We start from the raw sequence: 18753 nt of genomic DNA on the forward strand, positions 1-18753 counted from the left end.
GCTGTAGACACCAGACTGGTACTCGGGAGCCGCTGGAGGGCCAGAGAGATGACCTCGGAGAGCTCGTCTCCGGCTCTGCAGCCTGGCAAGCCCCGGACTGCACCCCAGGCTGCAAAGCCACGACCTGCACACATGCCAGCCAGCCATCCGCAGCCGCTCCTGTGGGATGACAGCAAAGGCTCGGCATACTAGAAGGAGCTGTCCGAGGACTTCGCTTGAGTTTCCGTCCCCGGGGAGGGCTCTAACCTCTGACAAAGGCCTTCCTTCCACACATACCTTTCCCCTTTGAATGTGACAGTTCTCCATACAAACTTCACAAAACCACACCTTTCTTTGGCAAAGCTGGCTGGGACAGGTGGAGAAGAGGGAAGCTACTACAGTGGTCCCCAAATCACAGCTGCCAGTTGCCAAGCCGCCTATGAAGCATTTATGGGCCAGTTCCAGGTGTGATGGCCTCAGGTGTGCGGGCCTGCAGGATCCAGGCTGGAGGCCACCTCGGGGCGGCTCGAAGTACACAAATTAATCGTGCAAAGCACCCGCTTCCCTGACACAGCAAACCCGTGCCGGAAGTGCAGGAGAACGCGGGGTGTCCCAGGCTGGCAGAAGGGAAGGGCCCCAAACATCCTCACTGGCCTGCTTGGGGTCTCCGATGTGGGGTGGGGCTGCTGCAAGCCCCACCCGGCACACCTCTGCAGGGAGAAGCCCCTCAGAGGGGCCGCAGGGCTTGGGAAGGAAAAGCTGGGCAGTGTCGGACGGCGTGTGCGAACACCCACCGCACGCACGCACAGGCCCCCGGCACCCCGCCCCAGACCCCCAGAGAGTGCAGACCCAGGAGCCACTGTTCTGGCTTCTCTGAAACCTCGAAAGCTACTGTGGCCCATTAACAAGGGAGCAGTTTCCACTCACCGGCCTGCAAAGGACTCAAATTTCCAAACGCATATGGTGCCAGATGCCAGGATTTAGAAATAAAATCTGACATCTGGGGCTTTTTAGCCAGTCTCTTTAAAAAACAGTTGTAGAAAACTCCCAGCCTTCAGTTTTATGTAGGTTTTTTAATTACTTAACGCTCTTCTTTTTAATTTTTTACAGTGCTGCAGCAGGAGTTTGGAAGCCAGATATAAAAACTTACGTTACAGCTGAGAAAACACAGCGCCGAGTCCTCGGTTTACGGGGTGGCCAGCCTGCGCACATGGGTTTAGATACCAAACCAGGGAGCCCGCATCGGTGTCCAGGAGATGAATGAAGGGGGCCGGGGGCCGGGGGGCGGCCATCAGAAAAGCAAGTGCGAGGAGCTCAGGCAGCTCCCGACCACCAGGCACAACTCTGGGCTCCCTCCCCTCTTAAAACAAAACATGTGGTCTCAATCTTAATGGTTAAAGTCTGAAAACAGTTTTCCAATTTCCGGAATGGCTTCTGGCCACTGGCAGGCCACCACTCCAAAAGATAATAGAGGATCGCGGGGCGGGGGCTGCAACCAGCCTCCTGGTTCTTTACGAGCCGCCTGCCTCCGGGCAGCACACACGGTGGCTGGAGCTGGCCACCCGGCAACCAGGCCACCTGAGGGGGAAGTGCAGGCAGCGCGCGTGCGCGCGCGTGTGTGTGTGTGTGTGTGTGTGTGTGTCGGGGGGGGAGGGGCCCGGGTCTGAGGAGGGAATTCTTGGGGACTCTCTTCACAGGAGGCAACCCAGATCCCACCTGAAGTGGAAAAATTCCTATTTTGCTGGGTTTTTGCAAATGCGCAGGATCTGAGCGCTGGCTCGCACCGACCTGTACTCCGGGATGGGGCCTCCCCTGGGAGACACACACGGAGGGGGCTCCTTCACAGCACCGGGTGGCAGAAGCAGCCAGAGAGCGATATGGGAGAAGGGGATAGCACAGGGAGGGCAGTGGACGTCCTGGAGCCACTGGACACTGTCTCCTGGGCCCAGCCTGACTAAGGCAATGCCTGGGGAATAACCTTGTCACACACCCCCAGACGCCAGGCCACACGCCTGCAGTCCTGGGAGCTGACTGAAGCCAGGCACTGTCCTAAGCATGTGAAGACAATGAATGAGGCCCCATCACAGCTCCATCTGCAGGTGAGGAAACTGAGGCTCAGGGAGGTTAGGGAACCCGCCCATGGCCGCACGGCTAGCATGTGGAAGCATGTGGACGAAGGGGACTGGCACCCGGGCGCTCTGACGCCAGGGTCTGATGTTACTAAGGCCACTTCGGGTTTAGGAAGTGAGGCATGGAACTGCCCCGGCCGATTCCAGTTGGCGCTGTTCCCGTTAGGTGACCTGACCCTGAGACCTGAGTCGAAAGAACCTGTGCATTTCCGCCGTGTCTGGCCCAGTGCCCTGATACCCCTGCGCCTCCCAACCCCCAGTTCCCTGGAATCACTCTTGGCAACTGTGACCAGTGACCTAAACTGCAGTGAAAACCATTCTGTGTCCCCACCAACCACCTCCAGAGCTGGCGCGTGTGCTGCCACGGGAGGTGACGGGGAGACAGAAAGGCCCTGGCCTCCGTCACTGAATGTTCCTTCTCCGCGCAAGGGCAGTGTGGGCCCCTGTCGTGTAACCAGCGTGACAAAAGACCCTACGGGACACAGCGAACTAGGGGCAAAGGACGAGACCGTGCAAGGCACACCTGGAGGGACCCGAGGGTCGGGGACGAGTACCTTGGCTGTGACCAGTTCGTGGGCGAGCTCCTGGACCTTCTGCTGCTGCTGAATCAGCAGCTCCTGGACAGAGGCTAAAGTCATCTGTAACTGAGCCACTGGGAGAGAAGAGCAGTGGCGACTGTTAAATGACACACATGGACCCTCTCTCCCTCGGACCGCCCACCTCACGCTGCAGCATCTAACTCGGACACCCACACATTTACCTGCATCCTGGGAATCTGCCTGCATTGCATCCAACCTCTAATACTTGTTTTATCTTTCTACTGTGTAGTTGTCCAAGGTCGACACTACATCCGTCCAAAACCTCCCCCCCTAACTGCATCTGCTGGCTTCCTGCTGGGCTCTTCCGCCGCCTGCGGTGTCTGACCACTGGCAGGCCACCCACCATCTCACGGGCCTCCTCGCCATGTCCCTGCGGAACTCAGGGGAAGTCTCCAGCCCGGGGAGAGACCCGTCTCAGGCCTCCACACTACGCAGGGTCGTTAAAAATCGCACACCCCACCCCGTTTCCCTGATGCTCCTTCCTCCCACCCAACCAGGCTGCAGAGCTCCCGATGTCACAGCGCCACGTGACCTCGTCTGGGCCATGGGGCCACCACCACTGGAGGGTTTCTGAGGGCTGCCTGGGACACCGGCTCTCTCGCTTGCCCGAGTTTTTAGTTTCAGAGCCTCTACCTAGTGAACAAGTTTATAAAGAAGAGCCATCTCTGGCGCGACAGGTCCCAGCTAATTCGGGCCATCGCTGGGGCGCCGGGTAATGAACGCCAGCCCCGTGGAGTCGATGGCAGAGGGCGTGGCCGGGGCCCCGAGAGCCGCAGTAATTACAGCCTCTCTTGACCCTGTGTTGGATTCTTGGAGGGAAGGGGGAAAATCGCTGAAAACCCCCCTGAAAACCTTATAGAAGCAGAAATTAAAAATGAACTTTACAGCCCTTAGAAAGGCTGTCATTTTATTCCCCTTATTAATATTCTGAGGTTGGGAGCCTTTCCGTAAAAACATAATTAATTGAGGCCGCGCCGACAGTAAACAAGCAATTTCAAATTAAACCGAAATGACGGCGGCTTCATTTGCAAATGTGAACAGATTCTCAGAGCAGATAAATGAAGTCACCACATAAAGTGGAGACGGAGGGGAGAGGGGAGGGGGCAGAGAAGGGGCTGCTGGGGAAGGCTCTGAGGGGCGACTTGACGGACCCATTAATTTTCACCTGTCTGCGCCACGCTGCCGCTCAGCTCCGAGAGACTCGCCTCCATCCTCTGCAGTTGCTTCCTGTCCTCTCGGCCGCCCATGATGAGGGGGAGCAGGTATTTCTACAAGAAGCAGGGTGGGCAGGAGCAATGGGTGCGTATTCGAGTTACCCTCCAACAGTCTGTCATTCCACAGACCGACTCTCTCTCTGTCATCCCCAGGCCAACACCGAAAATGAACAAGATGTTCAAAAGTTATGAGACTGATCCCAACCACGTAAAAATGCTGAGGAAGGACGAGGACCCGGAAGGGGGGCGATTCGATTTATTCTTATGGAAAACTTCTGGGTTCTTTTAGTTTTCTTAACGGTGCTATAATGTAAATTATTTCTGTAACGGAAACATTTTAAATTCTGCTTTAAAAGTTGTGAGATAAGACTGTAAAAGGTCACACAAGAAAGAAAGTGGGATCGCGGTGGCCTCCAGGGGGACAGGGAGAGAGGCTTTATGCCACACTCTTCTGAACCCTTAACGTTTGGAGCCATGTGAATGAATTACCCATTCGCAAATAAATGAGTAAAATTAAATAAAAAATTACTTGAGAGACTAGATGAGAATCCGCAACAGATTTCTGGGCTCCCCGGTCCTTTTTACTGGGGGATAATGCATGGACATTCCGAGGCCGTCGGGAGGGGTCCCCTCAGTCTTTCCAAACGAAGCCTTGACCTCCTCCCCACAGGCTTCCTCTAGCTAGGAGTCAAATGCAGCAAACTCCCCCAGATCCGAGAGCCACGGCCGGAAGCGAGCGGAGAGGGCAGGACCTGAAGAAACTGACCATGGGGGTGGGGGGAGGGCCACCTAGCAGGGGGCCCCCAAATGCAGGGAACCCGGACTAGGGAGGATGAGGTCTCAGAACACTCAGGAAGAAGGCAGGTGGGGTGTAGCTGGCGGCTGGCTTTGAGGAGTGAAGGGGCGGCAGGTGGGAAGCGGGGTGGCCGTGGGGGGCTGGGTGAATGTGCGTGTGCTCCTGATGCCCCACCCCCCCGCTTCAGAGCGTGAGACCGGCCACCGACGCGAACAGGGTGGCCCCAGGGGTGGCACAGTGCAGGCTGGCAGGGGAGGAAGCCGGCCAGAGTGACGAAGGAGAACTTTGGTTCTCAATCCATCGGGGCCCCAGACAGGAAAACAGAGCCACTTCCCCATGAAGGTTTCCGTGCGGGGAAGGCAAAGGACGACTCTCACAAGGGGCTTGCGGGAGACCGCGCTTCGAGAGCACCCGCTAAGTGGGGGGCGTTATTCAGCGCACACAGAAGCATCTTCTATTCTGCAAAGGGCTTTTCAACCACCGTGTGAGTCACTACCTATAACTGAGCTGAAACTCATCAGATGTAGCCTTGTGCCCCGGGCTGAAAATTTTCTAAGCATAAAAGTCAAGAAATTCTTATATGTGTAATGAACTAAAAATTCCATTTCTGAGATCAAAAATGCCAAGAGAAGGAACACATACACTGCCCCAGCCTAAGTCTCTAAGTATTTATAAAACACGATGACAGCTTACCTGCTCCCCGGACCTTTCTTTTTTTAATTTGAAGAAACTATTAGCAAATGTTTCAGAAATTCTCTCGTCACCATCGGGACTGATTTCTTAATGTATCTTTTTTAAAACGGAGAGGGTAGATCAGAGCTTCGTGGAAACAGCCAGTGGTCTCCCCACTTGGCCACCCACATCGAGGGGAGCTCTGCTGTCCGTGGCCATCAGATCGCAGCCGCCCGAGGGGGCGGCGTGAGCTGGCTGGGCGCCGGCTGCCCCGTGCAGTCCGCACTCTGAGTTAGGCGTATGTATTCAACTCGTCTCGGTGACTGTACACGGTCAGCGATCGGAAAGAGGCTTAACTCACACCAGCTAAGGGGAGGCAGCGGGTCAGAGAGGGAAGTCCCAGGACACAGGGCATTACACTCTGGATTCCTGACTTGGAGATGCCCCACTCCAGGAATAGATGCAACACTGAAGGAAAACTGTATTCTGCTCCAACTCTGCCATTCACCTTTTAACTAAGTCAAAATTAAGAATCTCAGAGTGCAATGTTCAAACTTGTTTCACGTGCTAAAAGTTACGACAGTGAGTCCAGGTGAGTCCAAGTATTCATCCAGATTCTTAAAAAAAAAGAAAAAAATCCCCCAGTGAGGGGTGGAGTGGCAGGTGGCCTCAGGGAGAAAGGGGCTTTTCTCCGGGACCAGCACCGGTAAGTCCTCTGACCACTGCTTTACCTTTTGTCTCTGGGGACCCACCCTGGCTCTGCATCTTCTAGAAAAGACTCATTTGCTTCAAATCAAAGTTCGTATCTGGTAGTTAGTATCTGGGATCAGGAGGTAAATGTTCACGCATGTACTTCTGTTGTGGGCAATGACCCCCAGGATCCTGAGCGTTGGCTATGAAGTCTGGGAAAAATCTCAGATTTACATGGATGCCAACACGATACACAGGAAACAAAAAAATAGGCCTCATAAATACGACTGTGCTGGGATTCTCGAAGCTGGTTTTAGATACTAAGGTGGGACAAAAGCACAGAGCACTTCCTGTGTGCCATGTGCCCCGCGCTCCCCCAAAGACGCACCTGTGAGCTGCTCAACAGCTTCGTGAGGTAGGTTCTACTGTCCTCAATTTACAGATGAGACCACTGAGCCTGCGGTCACACATCTGCTAAGTGGCAGAGCCGGGATGCGACACAGGCAGCTAGGCTCCACTGTCCATGCTTATCCGCCACATGTCATTCAGTCTCCCAAAAACCCAGTGCTGCTCACTACGTGCCTGACACGGCTTACCGATCGAAGGCCGCGCAGCCGCCCTGCAGGGCAGGGACTTTGAGGGGAGATGCCGAGCCCAGTGGATGAGGCAGGGGCTGAACCTGCTGAGCGCACCCATCCGGGTGGGGGCCGGGCCTGGACTTGAACCCCCCCGGGAGTGTGCTCCTCACTGCAGCCTGCCTCCACATGCAGCCTCACTCTGCCGCCGCACCCTGGGGCGAAGGGCCACCACGCAGACAGAGCTCAGGACAGCAGGCCGCAGGGCTGAAGGCCAGGCGGGTGCGTGGGGAAGGGCGGGCTTACCTTGTAGAGCTGGTGAAATCCGAAAGCGATTCCTGCCATGATGACGGCCAAGGCACTGTAATCTCTCCATCGGGAACCCACGGGGCCTGAGGTTAGGAGAGAAGGCGCGTCGGGAGGAGAGGCACACGCGTCCTTCCCCAGGGCAGGGACGCGCGCTCAGTGTCCCCGTCTCACAGGACTGGCAACTGCAACGCCCAACTGCAGGAGACTGTGCGACGGCCAGGACACTGGGCCGGTTCTCAGAACCATCTGCCTCCAAAACCCTGCTGTGTGGCGTCCGGAGTGAGCTAAGTCCCCGCGTGGGGAGTCGGGCAGCAGAGGCGATCTGAAGACCGACGGCGTGGTGTCCACTTGCAAGGACCAGGGATCCCGTGAGGGGGACGTGAACACACTCAGGCGCACACGAAAGCACATCTACGTGTCCCGCCACGGACGGGAAGAAGCTAAGAGCCACCTCGGAAGCAGGGTGGGTGGAGGGGGGACTCTGCATCACCTGTTTATTCAACGCTTTAGGAAGCACCGACTGTGTACCTGACTACGCTGCAGGCATAGGAAGGGGGCACGGAGTGACGAGGTCCGCCTGCTCTGCTCTCCTGGTGAGCTGCTGGAGAGGCGACAACCTACGGTGACTAAATGAGGTAACTCCAGAGTGATCAAGAAGGCCAAACAGGGCGATGGGAGAGTGGGGGTGGCAGGGGAGGGGGCCGGGGGTCTCCGACAGGGCCTCAGAGGAGGTGCAAGCTGAGGCCCCAGGGACAGCGCCACCCCCCACCCCCCACCAGGCAGGGACAAGCAAGTGCAAAGGCAGCGGCTGACCGGGCTCTGAGGACAGAAAGCGGCCAGTGCAGACGGGGGGAGCCCCTGGGCCTGACCAAGCGGAGGCGACAGCTGGCCAAAGGAGCCGCAAGGACAGAGAGGGGCCGAGCAAGCGCGGGGAGCCGTGGAGGGTACTGAGTGGGAAATGGGAGGAAAAGGCAAGGCCAGGAGACCATGCCCAGGGAACCCCAACGTTGTTTCACACAGGGATGGGGTCACCGAAGGCCTGAAGAGGGGAGTGGCGGGCCAGCTCCCCCTGGGAGAGCAGCAGCAGCAGCCCCGAGGGCAAGTCACAGGAGGGAAGAAAGCGGGAGCGACCGGGGCCAGGCGGGCCCCCTCACAGCAGGACTACAGGCTGCTGTCTGGGCGACCCCCGGAAATGGGCGGCCAGTCTTCACGAAGGAGCCGGCTCCTGGCCCAGCGCCCTTGAGAGCAGCCCGTGTCGAAGCTCCCCCCACCTCGGGAACGAAAGGAGCCCCGCAGGAGCAGAGGAGAGCCCCGTGTCCCTAATCTCATCCAACACCCCAGCGACCCTTAGAGGCGCACGGGAAAGCACTGTCTCCAGTCCCAGTGTCCACCTGGAGCTGCCATGTCCAGCCCACCTAGCGTGAAGCCTGCCTCCTCTCAAGGGGTCTGCCAGGGGCGGGGGGATGGGCCACTGTTTCCAGAACCATCAGCAGTGTGGGACACCCAGCCGTCTGCGGAATCAGGCCGCAGTGCCGACGGAGTTACCCAGAGGCGCCCACCTGAGGCACGCTGCCGTGACAAGGGCCTGGGGTCTGGGAGTGAACTGGGAACAGGAAAGGCGGTGAAGAAGGGGGTGCAGCAGCACCTCTGCGGCTCCTGAAAGGGGTGCCAGCCCGCTGAGCACCGCCGAGGCAGGACTTTGCCTGGGACAGACACCCTGCGCTTCAGTGGTCACTTCTCCCATGGCCTGAAGGCTTCCTGGACCAAAGAACAGGGAGGGCCGGCTCTTAAAGCTCAGGGGCGGGATGAGGGTGCCCGGGGAGGGGAGGGGGCTGCTGGCATGCAGCCTGACGGGGATCAGAATGGCAAAGACCCCGAGGGGGCAAGGGCGACGCTCCCTCCCCCGAGCTGCGACGGGGCCCTCAGGGAGCAGGGGAGACACTGAGGGAAGAGGGAAGAGTCTCCTCTGGCGGCCACCTCCCCTCCCCTCCCCACCGGCCCCACACGTGGACGCCACAGGAGATTCCCGGAGTCTCCGGCACGAACTAATCGACAGGCGGCCTCTCCCACAGCCCTCAGCCCCGTTTTGGCTTTACAGGTTTTGAACAGCCAACACTCGCATGCGGTGTGAATGTCACGCAGATAATGCCAGTCTGCTACTCACACAGGCGCCCTGGGCCACCAGCAGCCACTGCTGATCGTTTCCCGTCTGTCCGGCCGGAGACTATGGATATATACTATTTTCCCTCTCTTTCTCCCTATTTCTCATTCTTCTTTTTTCTACGGCTGCTTACTATTCCATTTAACCAGTTCCCTACTGATGGATGTGCAGATGGTTCCAGTCTTTTACCATTTCACACAATGCTGCCTGCCACCAGTGACCGTGCACACAGGTCACCTCACATGTGACGTACGCACCTCTGTAATCGTGGACTCCTACGAGGCTGGGTCGGGGGGCAGCATTTGCAGTTTTGACGGATACGGCCAAGCCGTGTTCCGCGGGGTCCACACCACCAGCCACGCACATTCATAACGGGGTAATCACAGCCGCAGACCTCCCCCGACACCAGAGTGGAGAAAGGCACTTCGCTCCAGGTTTGAGTTGCATTTATCTTATTATGAGTGAGAACTGATTTCTTCAGTGTACTGCGTGTGTTCCTTACTTTTCTACTCCATCTATCGACTTCCTTATCAATTTACAGAAACTTTTCTCACAGCAGAGAAGTCAGCCCTCTGCCTATGACAGGAGTTGCAAAGCTCTTTCCCGGTTTTCTCTTCTTTTGACTCTGCTCGTGGTGTTTGTGGCATGCAGGTGTTTTTCATATTTACATACATTTATCACTCTCGTCTTTTATGGGCTCTGGGATTTGGGCCGCAGCAAGCCAGGACTTCCCTACCCCCTTCCAGTCATGTGGTGACAGGAGTGTCACGTCTAAGAAACCGGCTCGGGAAGGCGCTCGGCTGCTCCGACCTGTGGGAACACCAGGTCCAACAGGCACCTGAGCAGACAGGCAATCGCCGCTCGTTAACTCCGTCCAGAAGCGCGGGGGGCCCAGGCGTGCTCACTTCTGTCTCGTCCCTGGCCGCCTCTGCTCGGAGGGCCTTGACGCGAAACCCAGCACCCAGCGCAAGTTCATTTTTAGGAGGAAAAAGTGAAGCTACGGCAACACTTCCACTGGTCAAGGGCGCTGCTGCCCGTGAGGGCCGCGACCCACACGCAGCGCGCCCGCCCGCAGGGCCGGACCCGCAGAGAGAGACTTCCAGAACGGGTGCGCGTCCGGAATGTCACACTCGCCACTAATTCCTCAAATTCCCACTGAACATCTGACAAGAAAACGGGTGCAACGAAAACCGGACCAGAACCCAAAGCATGCCCATCCTTCCTTCCTGCGCACCGCGAGCCTTGGGAAGCGTGGCCTCCCGCTCTGGCACCAGAGCCGCCGGGGCCGAACAGAGGCCGAGGTCCGGGCCGCGCCTCTCCAGACCTCTGCCCGCCTCCAGCGCAGGAAACACCTGTGGCTACCTGCCAGCCACACCCCTCGCCCCGCACTGCTCCCCGTTCCTGCCATGCTCGCGTCAAGAACGTTTTATTGTCCCCTGGTTTTCATTATTAATGAAAAGGAACCAGAACGATCTTTCCTAAAGTTCAGAGAGTCTATAAAGACAAGAAGCTGAAATGCCATTTTACTCGTTTTGGAGATGTGTGATACAATTCTGTCTTGTGGCGAAATGGAGAGAGAAACCACGATGGAGACAACCGCTGCCCACGGAACGCCTTTCAAAAGGTAAAGCACTCGGGGTGATCCCAAACGGGCTCACACCCTCCCTGGGGCCGCCTGGAGTCCCCCCCACCCCCGGCCTCCCTGGGGCCACCGGGAGGCCTTCCCGGCCCACCCTGGGGCTGCCTTGCTCAAGCCCAGGGCAGAGCCTCCGGAACTGAGAGCCCAGCACCCGGAAGCTACCACCTCGCTCGTCACCATGATCCCTGAATGTCCAGAATCCTACAGTCAAGGGCAGAAAGCGGGGCCACGCTTTCCAGCTCTAGCTGCAAAGAGAAATGACGCGCTTTTCAAAGCTTCCAAGGCACCCTGCCCCGCCCCCTGCCCCCAGCCTGGAAGCAGGTGCCTGCAGAAAAGGCACACAGGGGGCAAGAAGCCCGAGAGCAGAGACCCTGGTCCCCTGCCACCAACCAGATGGTGCCCGAAGACATTTTTCTCTTCTTATGAAGCACAAACCACTTGACTAAAGCAGAGCTCCACTATACTTAAGGAGCCCAGGAACGATGATATTTTTACTGTCACTCAGCTTCAAATTACCCACAGCCCTTTCCCGGCAGGCACGACCGGCAAACTGGCCGAACGGCACTTCGCCAGCACGGCGCACCACTGTGTCCCGTGAAGGACGACGAGACGACCATGGCGGCGATTCTCATCCTGCCCACCGAGCACTTCCGGGACTTCCCTTGTGCCCTCACGAGGTCAGAGGACAGACTCTGCTGAGCAGCGGGTGTGGGGCTCTTCAAAACCTCACACCTTCCTTAGCCTCCAGGGATTCCCACCAACTATTTGGGCTCTGCCAGCCTCAGAGGTTTCAGGCGACTCCACCGTGTATGGTGGCCCCAACAGGAGAAAGAGAGCTGCAACCCCACCATGCCTCCCGACCCTCCCCGAACACCAGCAGAACCCAAGTTCCTCAGTTCCTTTAGCTGCATCTCCACCAACCAACAAATCCTCACCTAGCAGGCGAGAGCAAGCATCACCGAGTAAGAACACGTGTGCCGGGCTGGGAATCGTGCATACAACACAGCCACGTCGAACTCGAAAGCACCAAGTCAGAGTCTCACTGACACCACAGAAATGCCACAATCCAGCAAAGATTCATCAGCACAGACCTGAAAGCTGTCACAAAATCATCGTGCTGAGACGATGTGCATCCAGTGACGTGCCAGCTGACAACAGGAGAAACTGTCAAGTCCCTGGGGAGGCTGGCAACCTGCACATGGGGCGAGGCAGTGGCAGAAACTGGGCAAACCTAGCTGTGGTCCCCTCCACACTCATGGGCTGGAGCCAGGACTCCACTCAGCCATGTACCGAGCTTCTCAAATCACCCCATCAGCTTTGCTTGCAAGCCACACTGAAAATTAAATGATGAGACAGGCTCATCCACAGTGAGGTCCTGGAAGAAAGCCAGCCTGCCCGATCAGTGTTTGTTACAGCACAGAGCTGCTGGGCTAAATGTACGAAGAGACTGGTGACCAGCTGAGGGGCGCCACAGGCTGAGCCGAGGAAGGCGGGCAGCAGTCAGAAAGACAAACTGACCCAGAGCGCAGCAATGAGAACCAGAACAGCTCTGCTCTGAATGGAAGCACCTGGGCAGCCTATGAGGCAAAGGTGCCACCGCAGTAGCCCACTGACAGTCACAACTGAAAATCCAAGGCCTGTCTTCGCGTGTCCATCCTGTGAAAGACGATGCTTCCCACTTCCCGTGAGCTGCAACCCTATCAGCAGTGTCGTCTTCGGGCAGGAAAAACACTGAAGCATGTCTCACTCACGGACTAAAAAACACGAACCCCAATTACACCGTAAGAATTCAGAAGGACCCAGAAATAGACCCGTGCTCATTGACAAAGAGGCCAAGGGAATGCTATGGGGAAAGGACAATCTTCGCGACAACTGTGCTGAGACAACTGGACATCCAGACTAGGGGAAATAGACCTCGACTCTCGCCTTCCGCCACACACAAAAATTAACTCCAAATGGACCACACACCTCGACTAAAAGACAAAAACTATAAAGCTTCTGTAAGAAAACAGAAAACACTGAAGAAAATCTTTGCAATCCTGGGGTAGGCAATGACATCTGAATATACGAAAGGCATAAACCATAAAAGGAAAAAAAGTTGATAAAATGGCTATCCTCAAATTTTAAACTTTTGCTTTTTAAAAGGCACTACCCAGAAAACGAAAAGGCAAGCCATAGACTGGGAGAAAAATATCTGCAAAACATATATTTGATATAGGACTTACAGCCAGAATATACAAAGACTTCTTACAATTCATTAATAAAAAGACAAACAAGGTGAATTTTTAAAGGGGCAAAAGACTGGGAGAGACACGTCACCAGATACATGAATGGCCAATAAGCACACGAAAATATGCTTGACATCATCAGTCACTAGGGAAATATAAATTAAAAGTACAATGAGATTCTATTGTGTACACATGAGAGTGGCTACACTTAAAAACTGAGGATGCCAAGTATTGCCAAGGATGTGGAGCAACCGAAACTCTCACGTATTGCTGATGGGAATGTAAACTGGTGCAACCGTTTTGGAAAATAGTTTGACAATGTCATATAAAGTCAAACATACAGCTAAGGTTTGACCATGGCATTCCACTCCTAGGTATTTACCTAAGAGAAAGAAAAGCATAACTGCCCACAAAGACTTGTATGTTCGTGGCAGCATTATTCATAATAGCGCCAAAGTGGACACCGGTCAATGGAGAAACAAATTGTGGTATATCCATACGACAGGGTGGGAGCGGGGAGGATGTACTAGAAATGTGTAGCTCACAAAGTCTGAAATATCTGCTACCTGGTCATGTACATACACATGCATGTATGTACGCATGCATGTACGCATGTATGCACGTATGCATGTGTGTATGCATGTATGCAGGAAGGTAAAGAAACCAGACACAAAAGACTACACACTATGTGATTCTGTTTACATGAAATTTTCTAAAAGGCAGAACTTCAGTGACAGAGAGGACATTGCTGGTTGACAGGAACCGGAACTTGAGAACAGTGATGTAAAGAACACAAAGAAACTTTTCGGGGTGATGGAAATTTTCTACATTGTGACTGTCATGTTGGTGACGTAAATCACAACATAAATCATCGAACTGTACACTTAAAAATGATTAATCTTATCATGTCTTCGATTTTACTTCAAAAATGCTAATTCGAAAGAAAAAAATGAAAGGAATCCAGAAACACAGAACTGCCTACGACCTAGCAACTCGGCTCCCAGATCTCCACCAAGAGGAAGGAAAACGTGCGTCCACGTGAGACTTGCAGCGCGATTCGTGTTACCCAAACCTGGAGACGATTGGATGCCCATCAGTCAGAAATGGCAGACGAAACGTGGTCCATCCACACTGTGGAATGCTGCTCAGCAACAGCAAGGAACGCCGTGCGGCTACATGCTGCCACATCCATGAACCTCGACAATATTACGGCCAGTCAAAGAAGCCAGGCACCAAGGGATCATATGTTCTATAATTCCATTTACTCGAAATGTCCAGAAAAGGTAAAGTTGTAGTCGCTGCTTGGGGCTAGAGGTGAGATTAACAGTAAAATGGGCACAAAGGACCTTATTTGGGGCTTATAAGTGCTCTAAAAGTGATGTCTGGTTGCATCACTCAGTAAAATTACTGACAGTCATTGAATTGTACGCTTGAAGTGGTTGGGTTTCATGATATGTAAAATACACTTCGATAGCTTTGTTTAAAAAATAATTTTTTAGGAAGAGTCTAGATACAGATCCACGCACATGTAAACAATTGGATTTTTGATAAAGGGGCAAGTAATTCGATGGAGGTAGGATAATCTTGTGAACATATGGTACTGGTACAACTGGATATGCACATAGGGAAAAATAAACCTGACCTTCATCTTATACCACACACAAAAGTAACTGAGAATGAATCAACATTAAAGTGAGCACTATGAAAGTTCTAGAAGAAAACACAGGAGACCATCTTTCCAACCTTGGGGTAAGCAAAGGCTTCTGAGGACACAAAAACCACCAACTGTAAAAGGAAAGAAAGATAAATGGGTGTGATCAGATTTTAAATCTTTTGCTTTTCAAAAGGCCATGTTAAGGGAATAAAGCAAGCCACAGACTGGGGAAAAATGCTAACAACACATACGTTTGACAAGAACTGAAATCCAGAATCCTTAAAGAACTCTTCTAACTCAATAACAAGGCAATTAAAAACAGGCAAAAGATTGGAACAGACACTTCACAAAAGATGCACAAGTGACAAAAGCACGTAAAAAGATGTTCAAATCAGTCATCACAGAAATGTAAACTCAGATGCCTATGAGATACTACTACACACACATTAAAATTGCCCACATTAAAAAGACTGGGAATACTCTTAGTGAGGACAGGTAGGGAGCAAACTAGAATTCTCATTCACTGAGGGATTTGCAAAATGGTGCGACCACTTTGGAAAACACTTTGGCAGTTTCTTAGGAAGTCAGACTCACTCTTAACAGACAACCCTGCTATTCCACTTCTCGGCATTTACCGGAGAGAAATAAAAACACAGACCTGTACACGAATATTCGCAAGGGCTTTATTCGTAATAGCTCAAACCTGGAAACAGCCCAAAGCCCGTCAACCGGTGAACAGGTAAGCCAACGGTGGTGCGTCCGCAGCACGCGACGCCGCTCAGCAATGAGAAGGGAGGGACTGCTGACCCGCACGACAACCTGAATGAATCTCAAAAACGTTAGGCTGAGCGAAAGAAACCAGACACGAAAGAGTACATACTGTAAGTTTCCATTTATATCAAACTCCAGGAAAGACAAGTCTAATCAGGAGCAACAGAAAGCAGACCAGTGGCTGCCCCAGAGTCGGGGTGGCTGGCACTGGCCGGAAACGGGGCACATGGGAACCATTCAGGGTGCTGGAAATGTGTACAGTGTAGTGACGGCTACAAGGACGTGCGCACTTGTCAACACTCAAGTCGTACAATTAAAATTGGTGTGTTTTATTTTATGTAAATTACACCTTAATAAAAGCTGATGTTTTAAAAAAGGCTGGTCAGAACTTTAAAAAAAAAAAAAAAAAAGCTACAGGAAGTCAGCGGTGATTGAGAACAATGCCCAGCAGGTTAGATTCTCTCTCTGCTCAGTCAGCAGCTGAGAGACCAAGGGAAGAAGCAAGACCTATGAATTCTAATTCGACTTTTTAAAACACACTCTGTAATATTTGATACATATAAAAAAATATAACATTGACATAAATTATGAAGAATAATAAAATTAGCAATCCTAAACCCACCTATTTTGCCAGCTAAAACTTTCCCTCTTGTTCATGGGTGGCCTCCTGGAGGCAAGGCCTGTCCTCTACTTCGTCAGCCGACGTGGCCCAGCACGCAGAAGGCCTCACTGACCGGCTCAGCTGCCCCAAGTGGATGGTAGTACATGACAGCCTTTCAATTCTGAAGCACATGTCCATCACCATTTATCCATTCAACAAGTATTTCTAGAACACCTTGTAAGTCACAGTCCTGAGTCTGAGATTAAAAAATATTTTTTAAAGCCTCTGAGCTCAGGAACTCACAGTTTAACAGGAAAGACAGTGAATGAACATTTCAGAGCATTGTGGCAGGGAGTAGGGGGCTGAGTGAGAAGGCAAGGGGAGCATCCGTTCTCCCGGCATGGAGGCTTTTGAGGGATTCCCTGGGGGGCGGGGCGGGGATGCCCGCAGCAGACCCCAACCTTGAAGAAGAGCAATGAGCTGGCCAGGCAGAGAAGAGCAGGAGGGCACTGCAGACCGAGCACCTGGACGGCCGCCTCCCAGGATGTCGTCCCTAACTCCCCCCAGACAGAGCACCTGGACGGCCGCTTCCCAGGATGTCATTTTTAACTCCCCCACTGCATTTGTTCAGATGAGACAAGTAACTTTAACACCAGCCAAAGAGTAACGTGGTCACACAGGTATTACAGCCTTAAATAACCAGATGATGCATTTCAAAGTAAAAAAAAAAAAAAAAAAAAAAAAAAAAAAAATCAACGTGCTTCTGACTGTCCTCCACCAGGGTGATGGCCTGGCCTCTTGGGTCGCCCCTTCTGACACTCCCACCCCAAGCTCCAGCCCCTCGGGGTGTCATGTGGTTTCACATCCGCATGCCCTTGCCTGGATGTGCCTGTTCATTCTGTCTGGCCGCAGTGCCAATCACCATCCCCCGGGTCCGTTAAACACCTCCTGCTCTCTGAAGCACCCCTTCGCCTCGTCTGTGGCACTGTCCTCACCCGGGCCGAGCTCAGAGGCACTGCTGTGTTCGTTTAACTGCCTTTCCTACTATATAGGAACAGCTGGGGTGAGGGACTAGCTAGGCTATTAGTCCTGCCATCCCAGGGGTCCAGCACCGTGCCAGGCACTAGAAGGCACTCAACAATAAATGCTTGCTCAGTGAATTCAGATAAGCAAGGGTATAAGTGTACGTTACTAAACAGGGCTACAACAGAAACAAACTGAGAAAGAACACACTCTCTGTGTCATGATTTCTAATGAAATGTCAAAACCTTTCCCCAACCTCAGATATTTACATCCTATTTTAAGAGGCAACTGAAGCTACAGGTCAGTCTTTGAAAGGCCTAAATTGTTTATCAAAGACAGTGGGGCGGGAGGGAATATTTAAGCCTAAGAAAAAATTACTATCCTACAAAACTCACACTGGCCCTGCCTGTATCTCAAAGCTACCTTGCTTCTTGTCTCTCTGGGAGGAAAGAAGGAAAATCAGCTTGGAACGAATCGATCAAGCAAGCATTTATCAGGACTTTCCGTCCAGGACTGGGCTAGGCGCCACGCATGCACGCACACACATGCACACTGATTTCTGCTTCAAAGTCAAAGAAGAAGAAACGAGAATCAGAAGCACAGGATGTCAAATTCCCTCTCAAATTCTGGCCTGGCTTTTCCTCAGCTCTACTCAACTTTAAGCCATGATAACACTGGTTTATTCTCACAGCAGGTGACACCAAGTTCCCCTTTGTGTCAACCTCCTACCACTTTCTCAAAGCCTTCTCTCTTTGACTTCTCGTGCCCACACTAATTTTTCTCTTTTCTGTATTCTTGTGAAATTTCTTGTCTGTATAATTAATTTTGGCATGAAATCACTCCTTGTGTTACCATCCTCTCTTAAGAGTTTATCTTACCTCTTCCAGGGCGCCTGTAAGATTCTTAAAGATCCTGTTTTGAGTCTCACGATACTGTACTGGGCATATGGCAAGTGCTTAATGATGAACTGGACCTTCTGGTAGGCCTTCATGTTCTCTCTGCCATCAGTGGCATTCACTAACGTCTCAAGGTCAACCTCATTCACCAAAGAGCAGATGTCAAAAGAGGTACCGAGCACTGGACACCTGTCACCGAGCAGGACGGCAAGTCCAAAGGTGACAATCCAGGAGCAGTGGGCTCCCTGCAGTGGTCTTGGAAACACTACCCTTGCCTGAGACGTGGGCATTTGGGGCTGACCCAAGAGAATCCCATTTTCTGGGCTTGGGCTCAGAGACAGAATGTCCTTAAAAAGCCAAGGAATGGGAAGAGAAGGGCTGGGAGCTCCAGATGTAAAATCGGCAGGAACACACATGAATGGAAGCCATAAATCCCTCCCAGGACGCAGACAATGCCTCAGTGATAAGCATGCAGATTGCACACCTAGTTCAGAAACTCCCCTGAGTTTGCTTGTAATTAAGGGGGTTAGAAAGGTAAAAAAAATATATAAACCCAATTAATCATTTAAATATTTAAAGTCAGATTTTTCCCTCACTCCAGGATTAGTATATTTCATAATGCCAGCAGCAGACAGCCCTGGTTTTTACTGGGGTTCATTTTAGAGCATGTTTAAACTAGTCAGATTGAGTGATGCTTCCAGCAACTAATCGCATGTCAAATAAAAGATATTTTATGTAATAAATTACCGCTACAAGTAATTCAAATGTCATTTATCAGTTTTATTATCAGTCAGGCAAAGTCTTCTTTCTCTATATT

General features: G+C 52.7%; 1 protein-coding gene across 5 annotated transcripts in view; it reads right to left on the reverse strand.

The window, feature by feature from the left end:
- Positions 1-18753, reverse strand: part of PEX14 (peroxisomal biogenesis factor 14) — a 121954-nt gene that overhangs the window by 5460 nt on the left and 97741 nt on the right. For all 5 annotated transcript variants that reach the window (XM_011363569.2, XM_011363570.2, XM_023532639.1 and 2 more), the window contains 3 exons: positions 6961-7046; positions 3873-3975; positions 2663-2760 (listed from right to left, as the gene is read on the reverse strand). In XM_011363569.2, coding sequence (XP_011361871.1) covers positions 2663-2760; positions 3873-3975; positions 6961-7046 — 287 coding nt within the window. The remainder of the gene's footprint in view (positions 1-2662; positions 2761-3872; positions 3976-6960; positions 7047-18753) is intronic.

Source organism: Pteropus vampyrus, unplaced genomic scaffold (assembly GCF_000151845.1).
Source record: "Pteropus vampyrus isolate Shadow unplaced genomic scaffold, Pvam_2.0 Scaffold86, whole genome shotgun sequence".
NCBI lineage: Eukaryota > Metazoa > Chordata > Mammalia > Chiroptera > Pteropodidae > Pteropus > Pteropus vampyrus.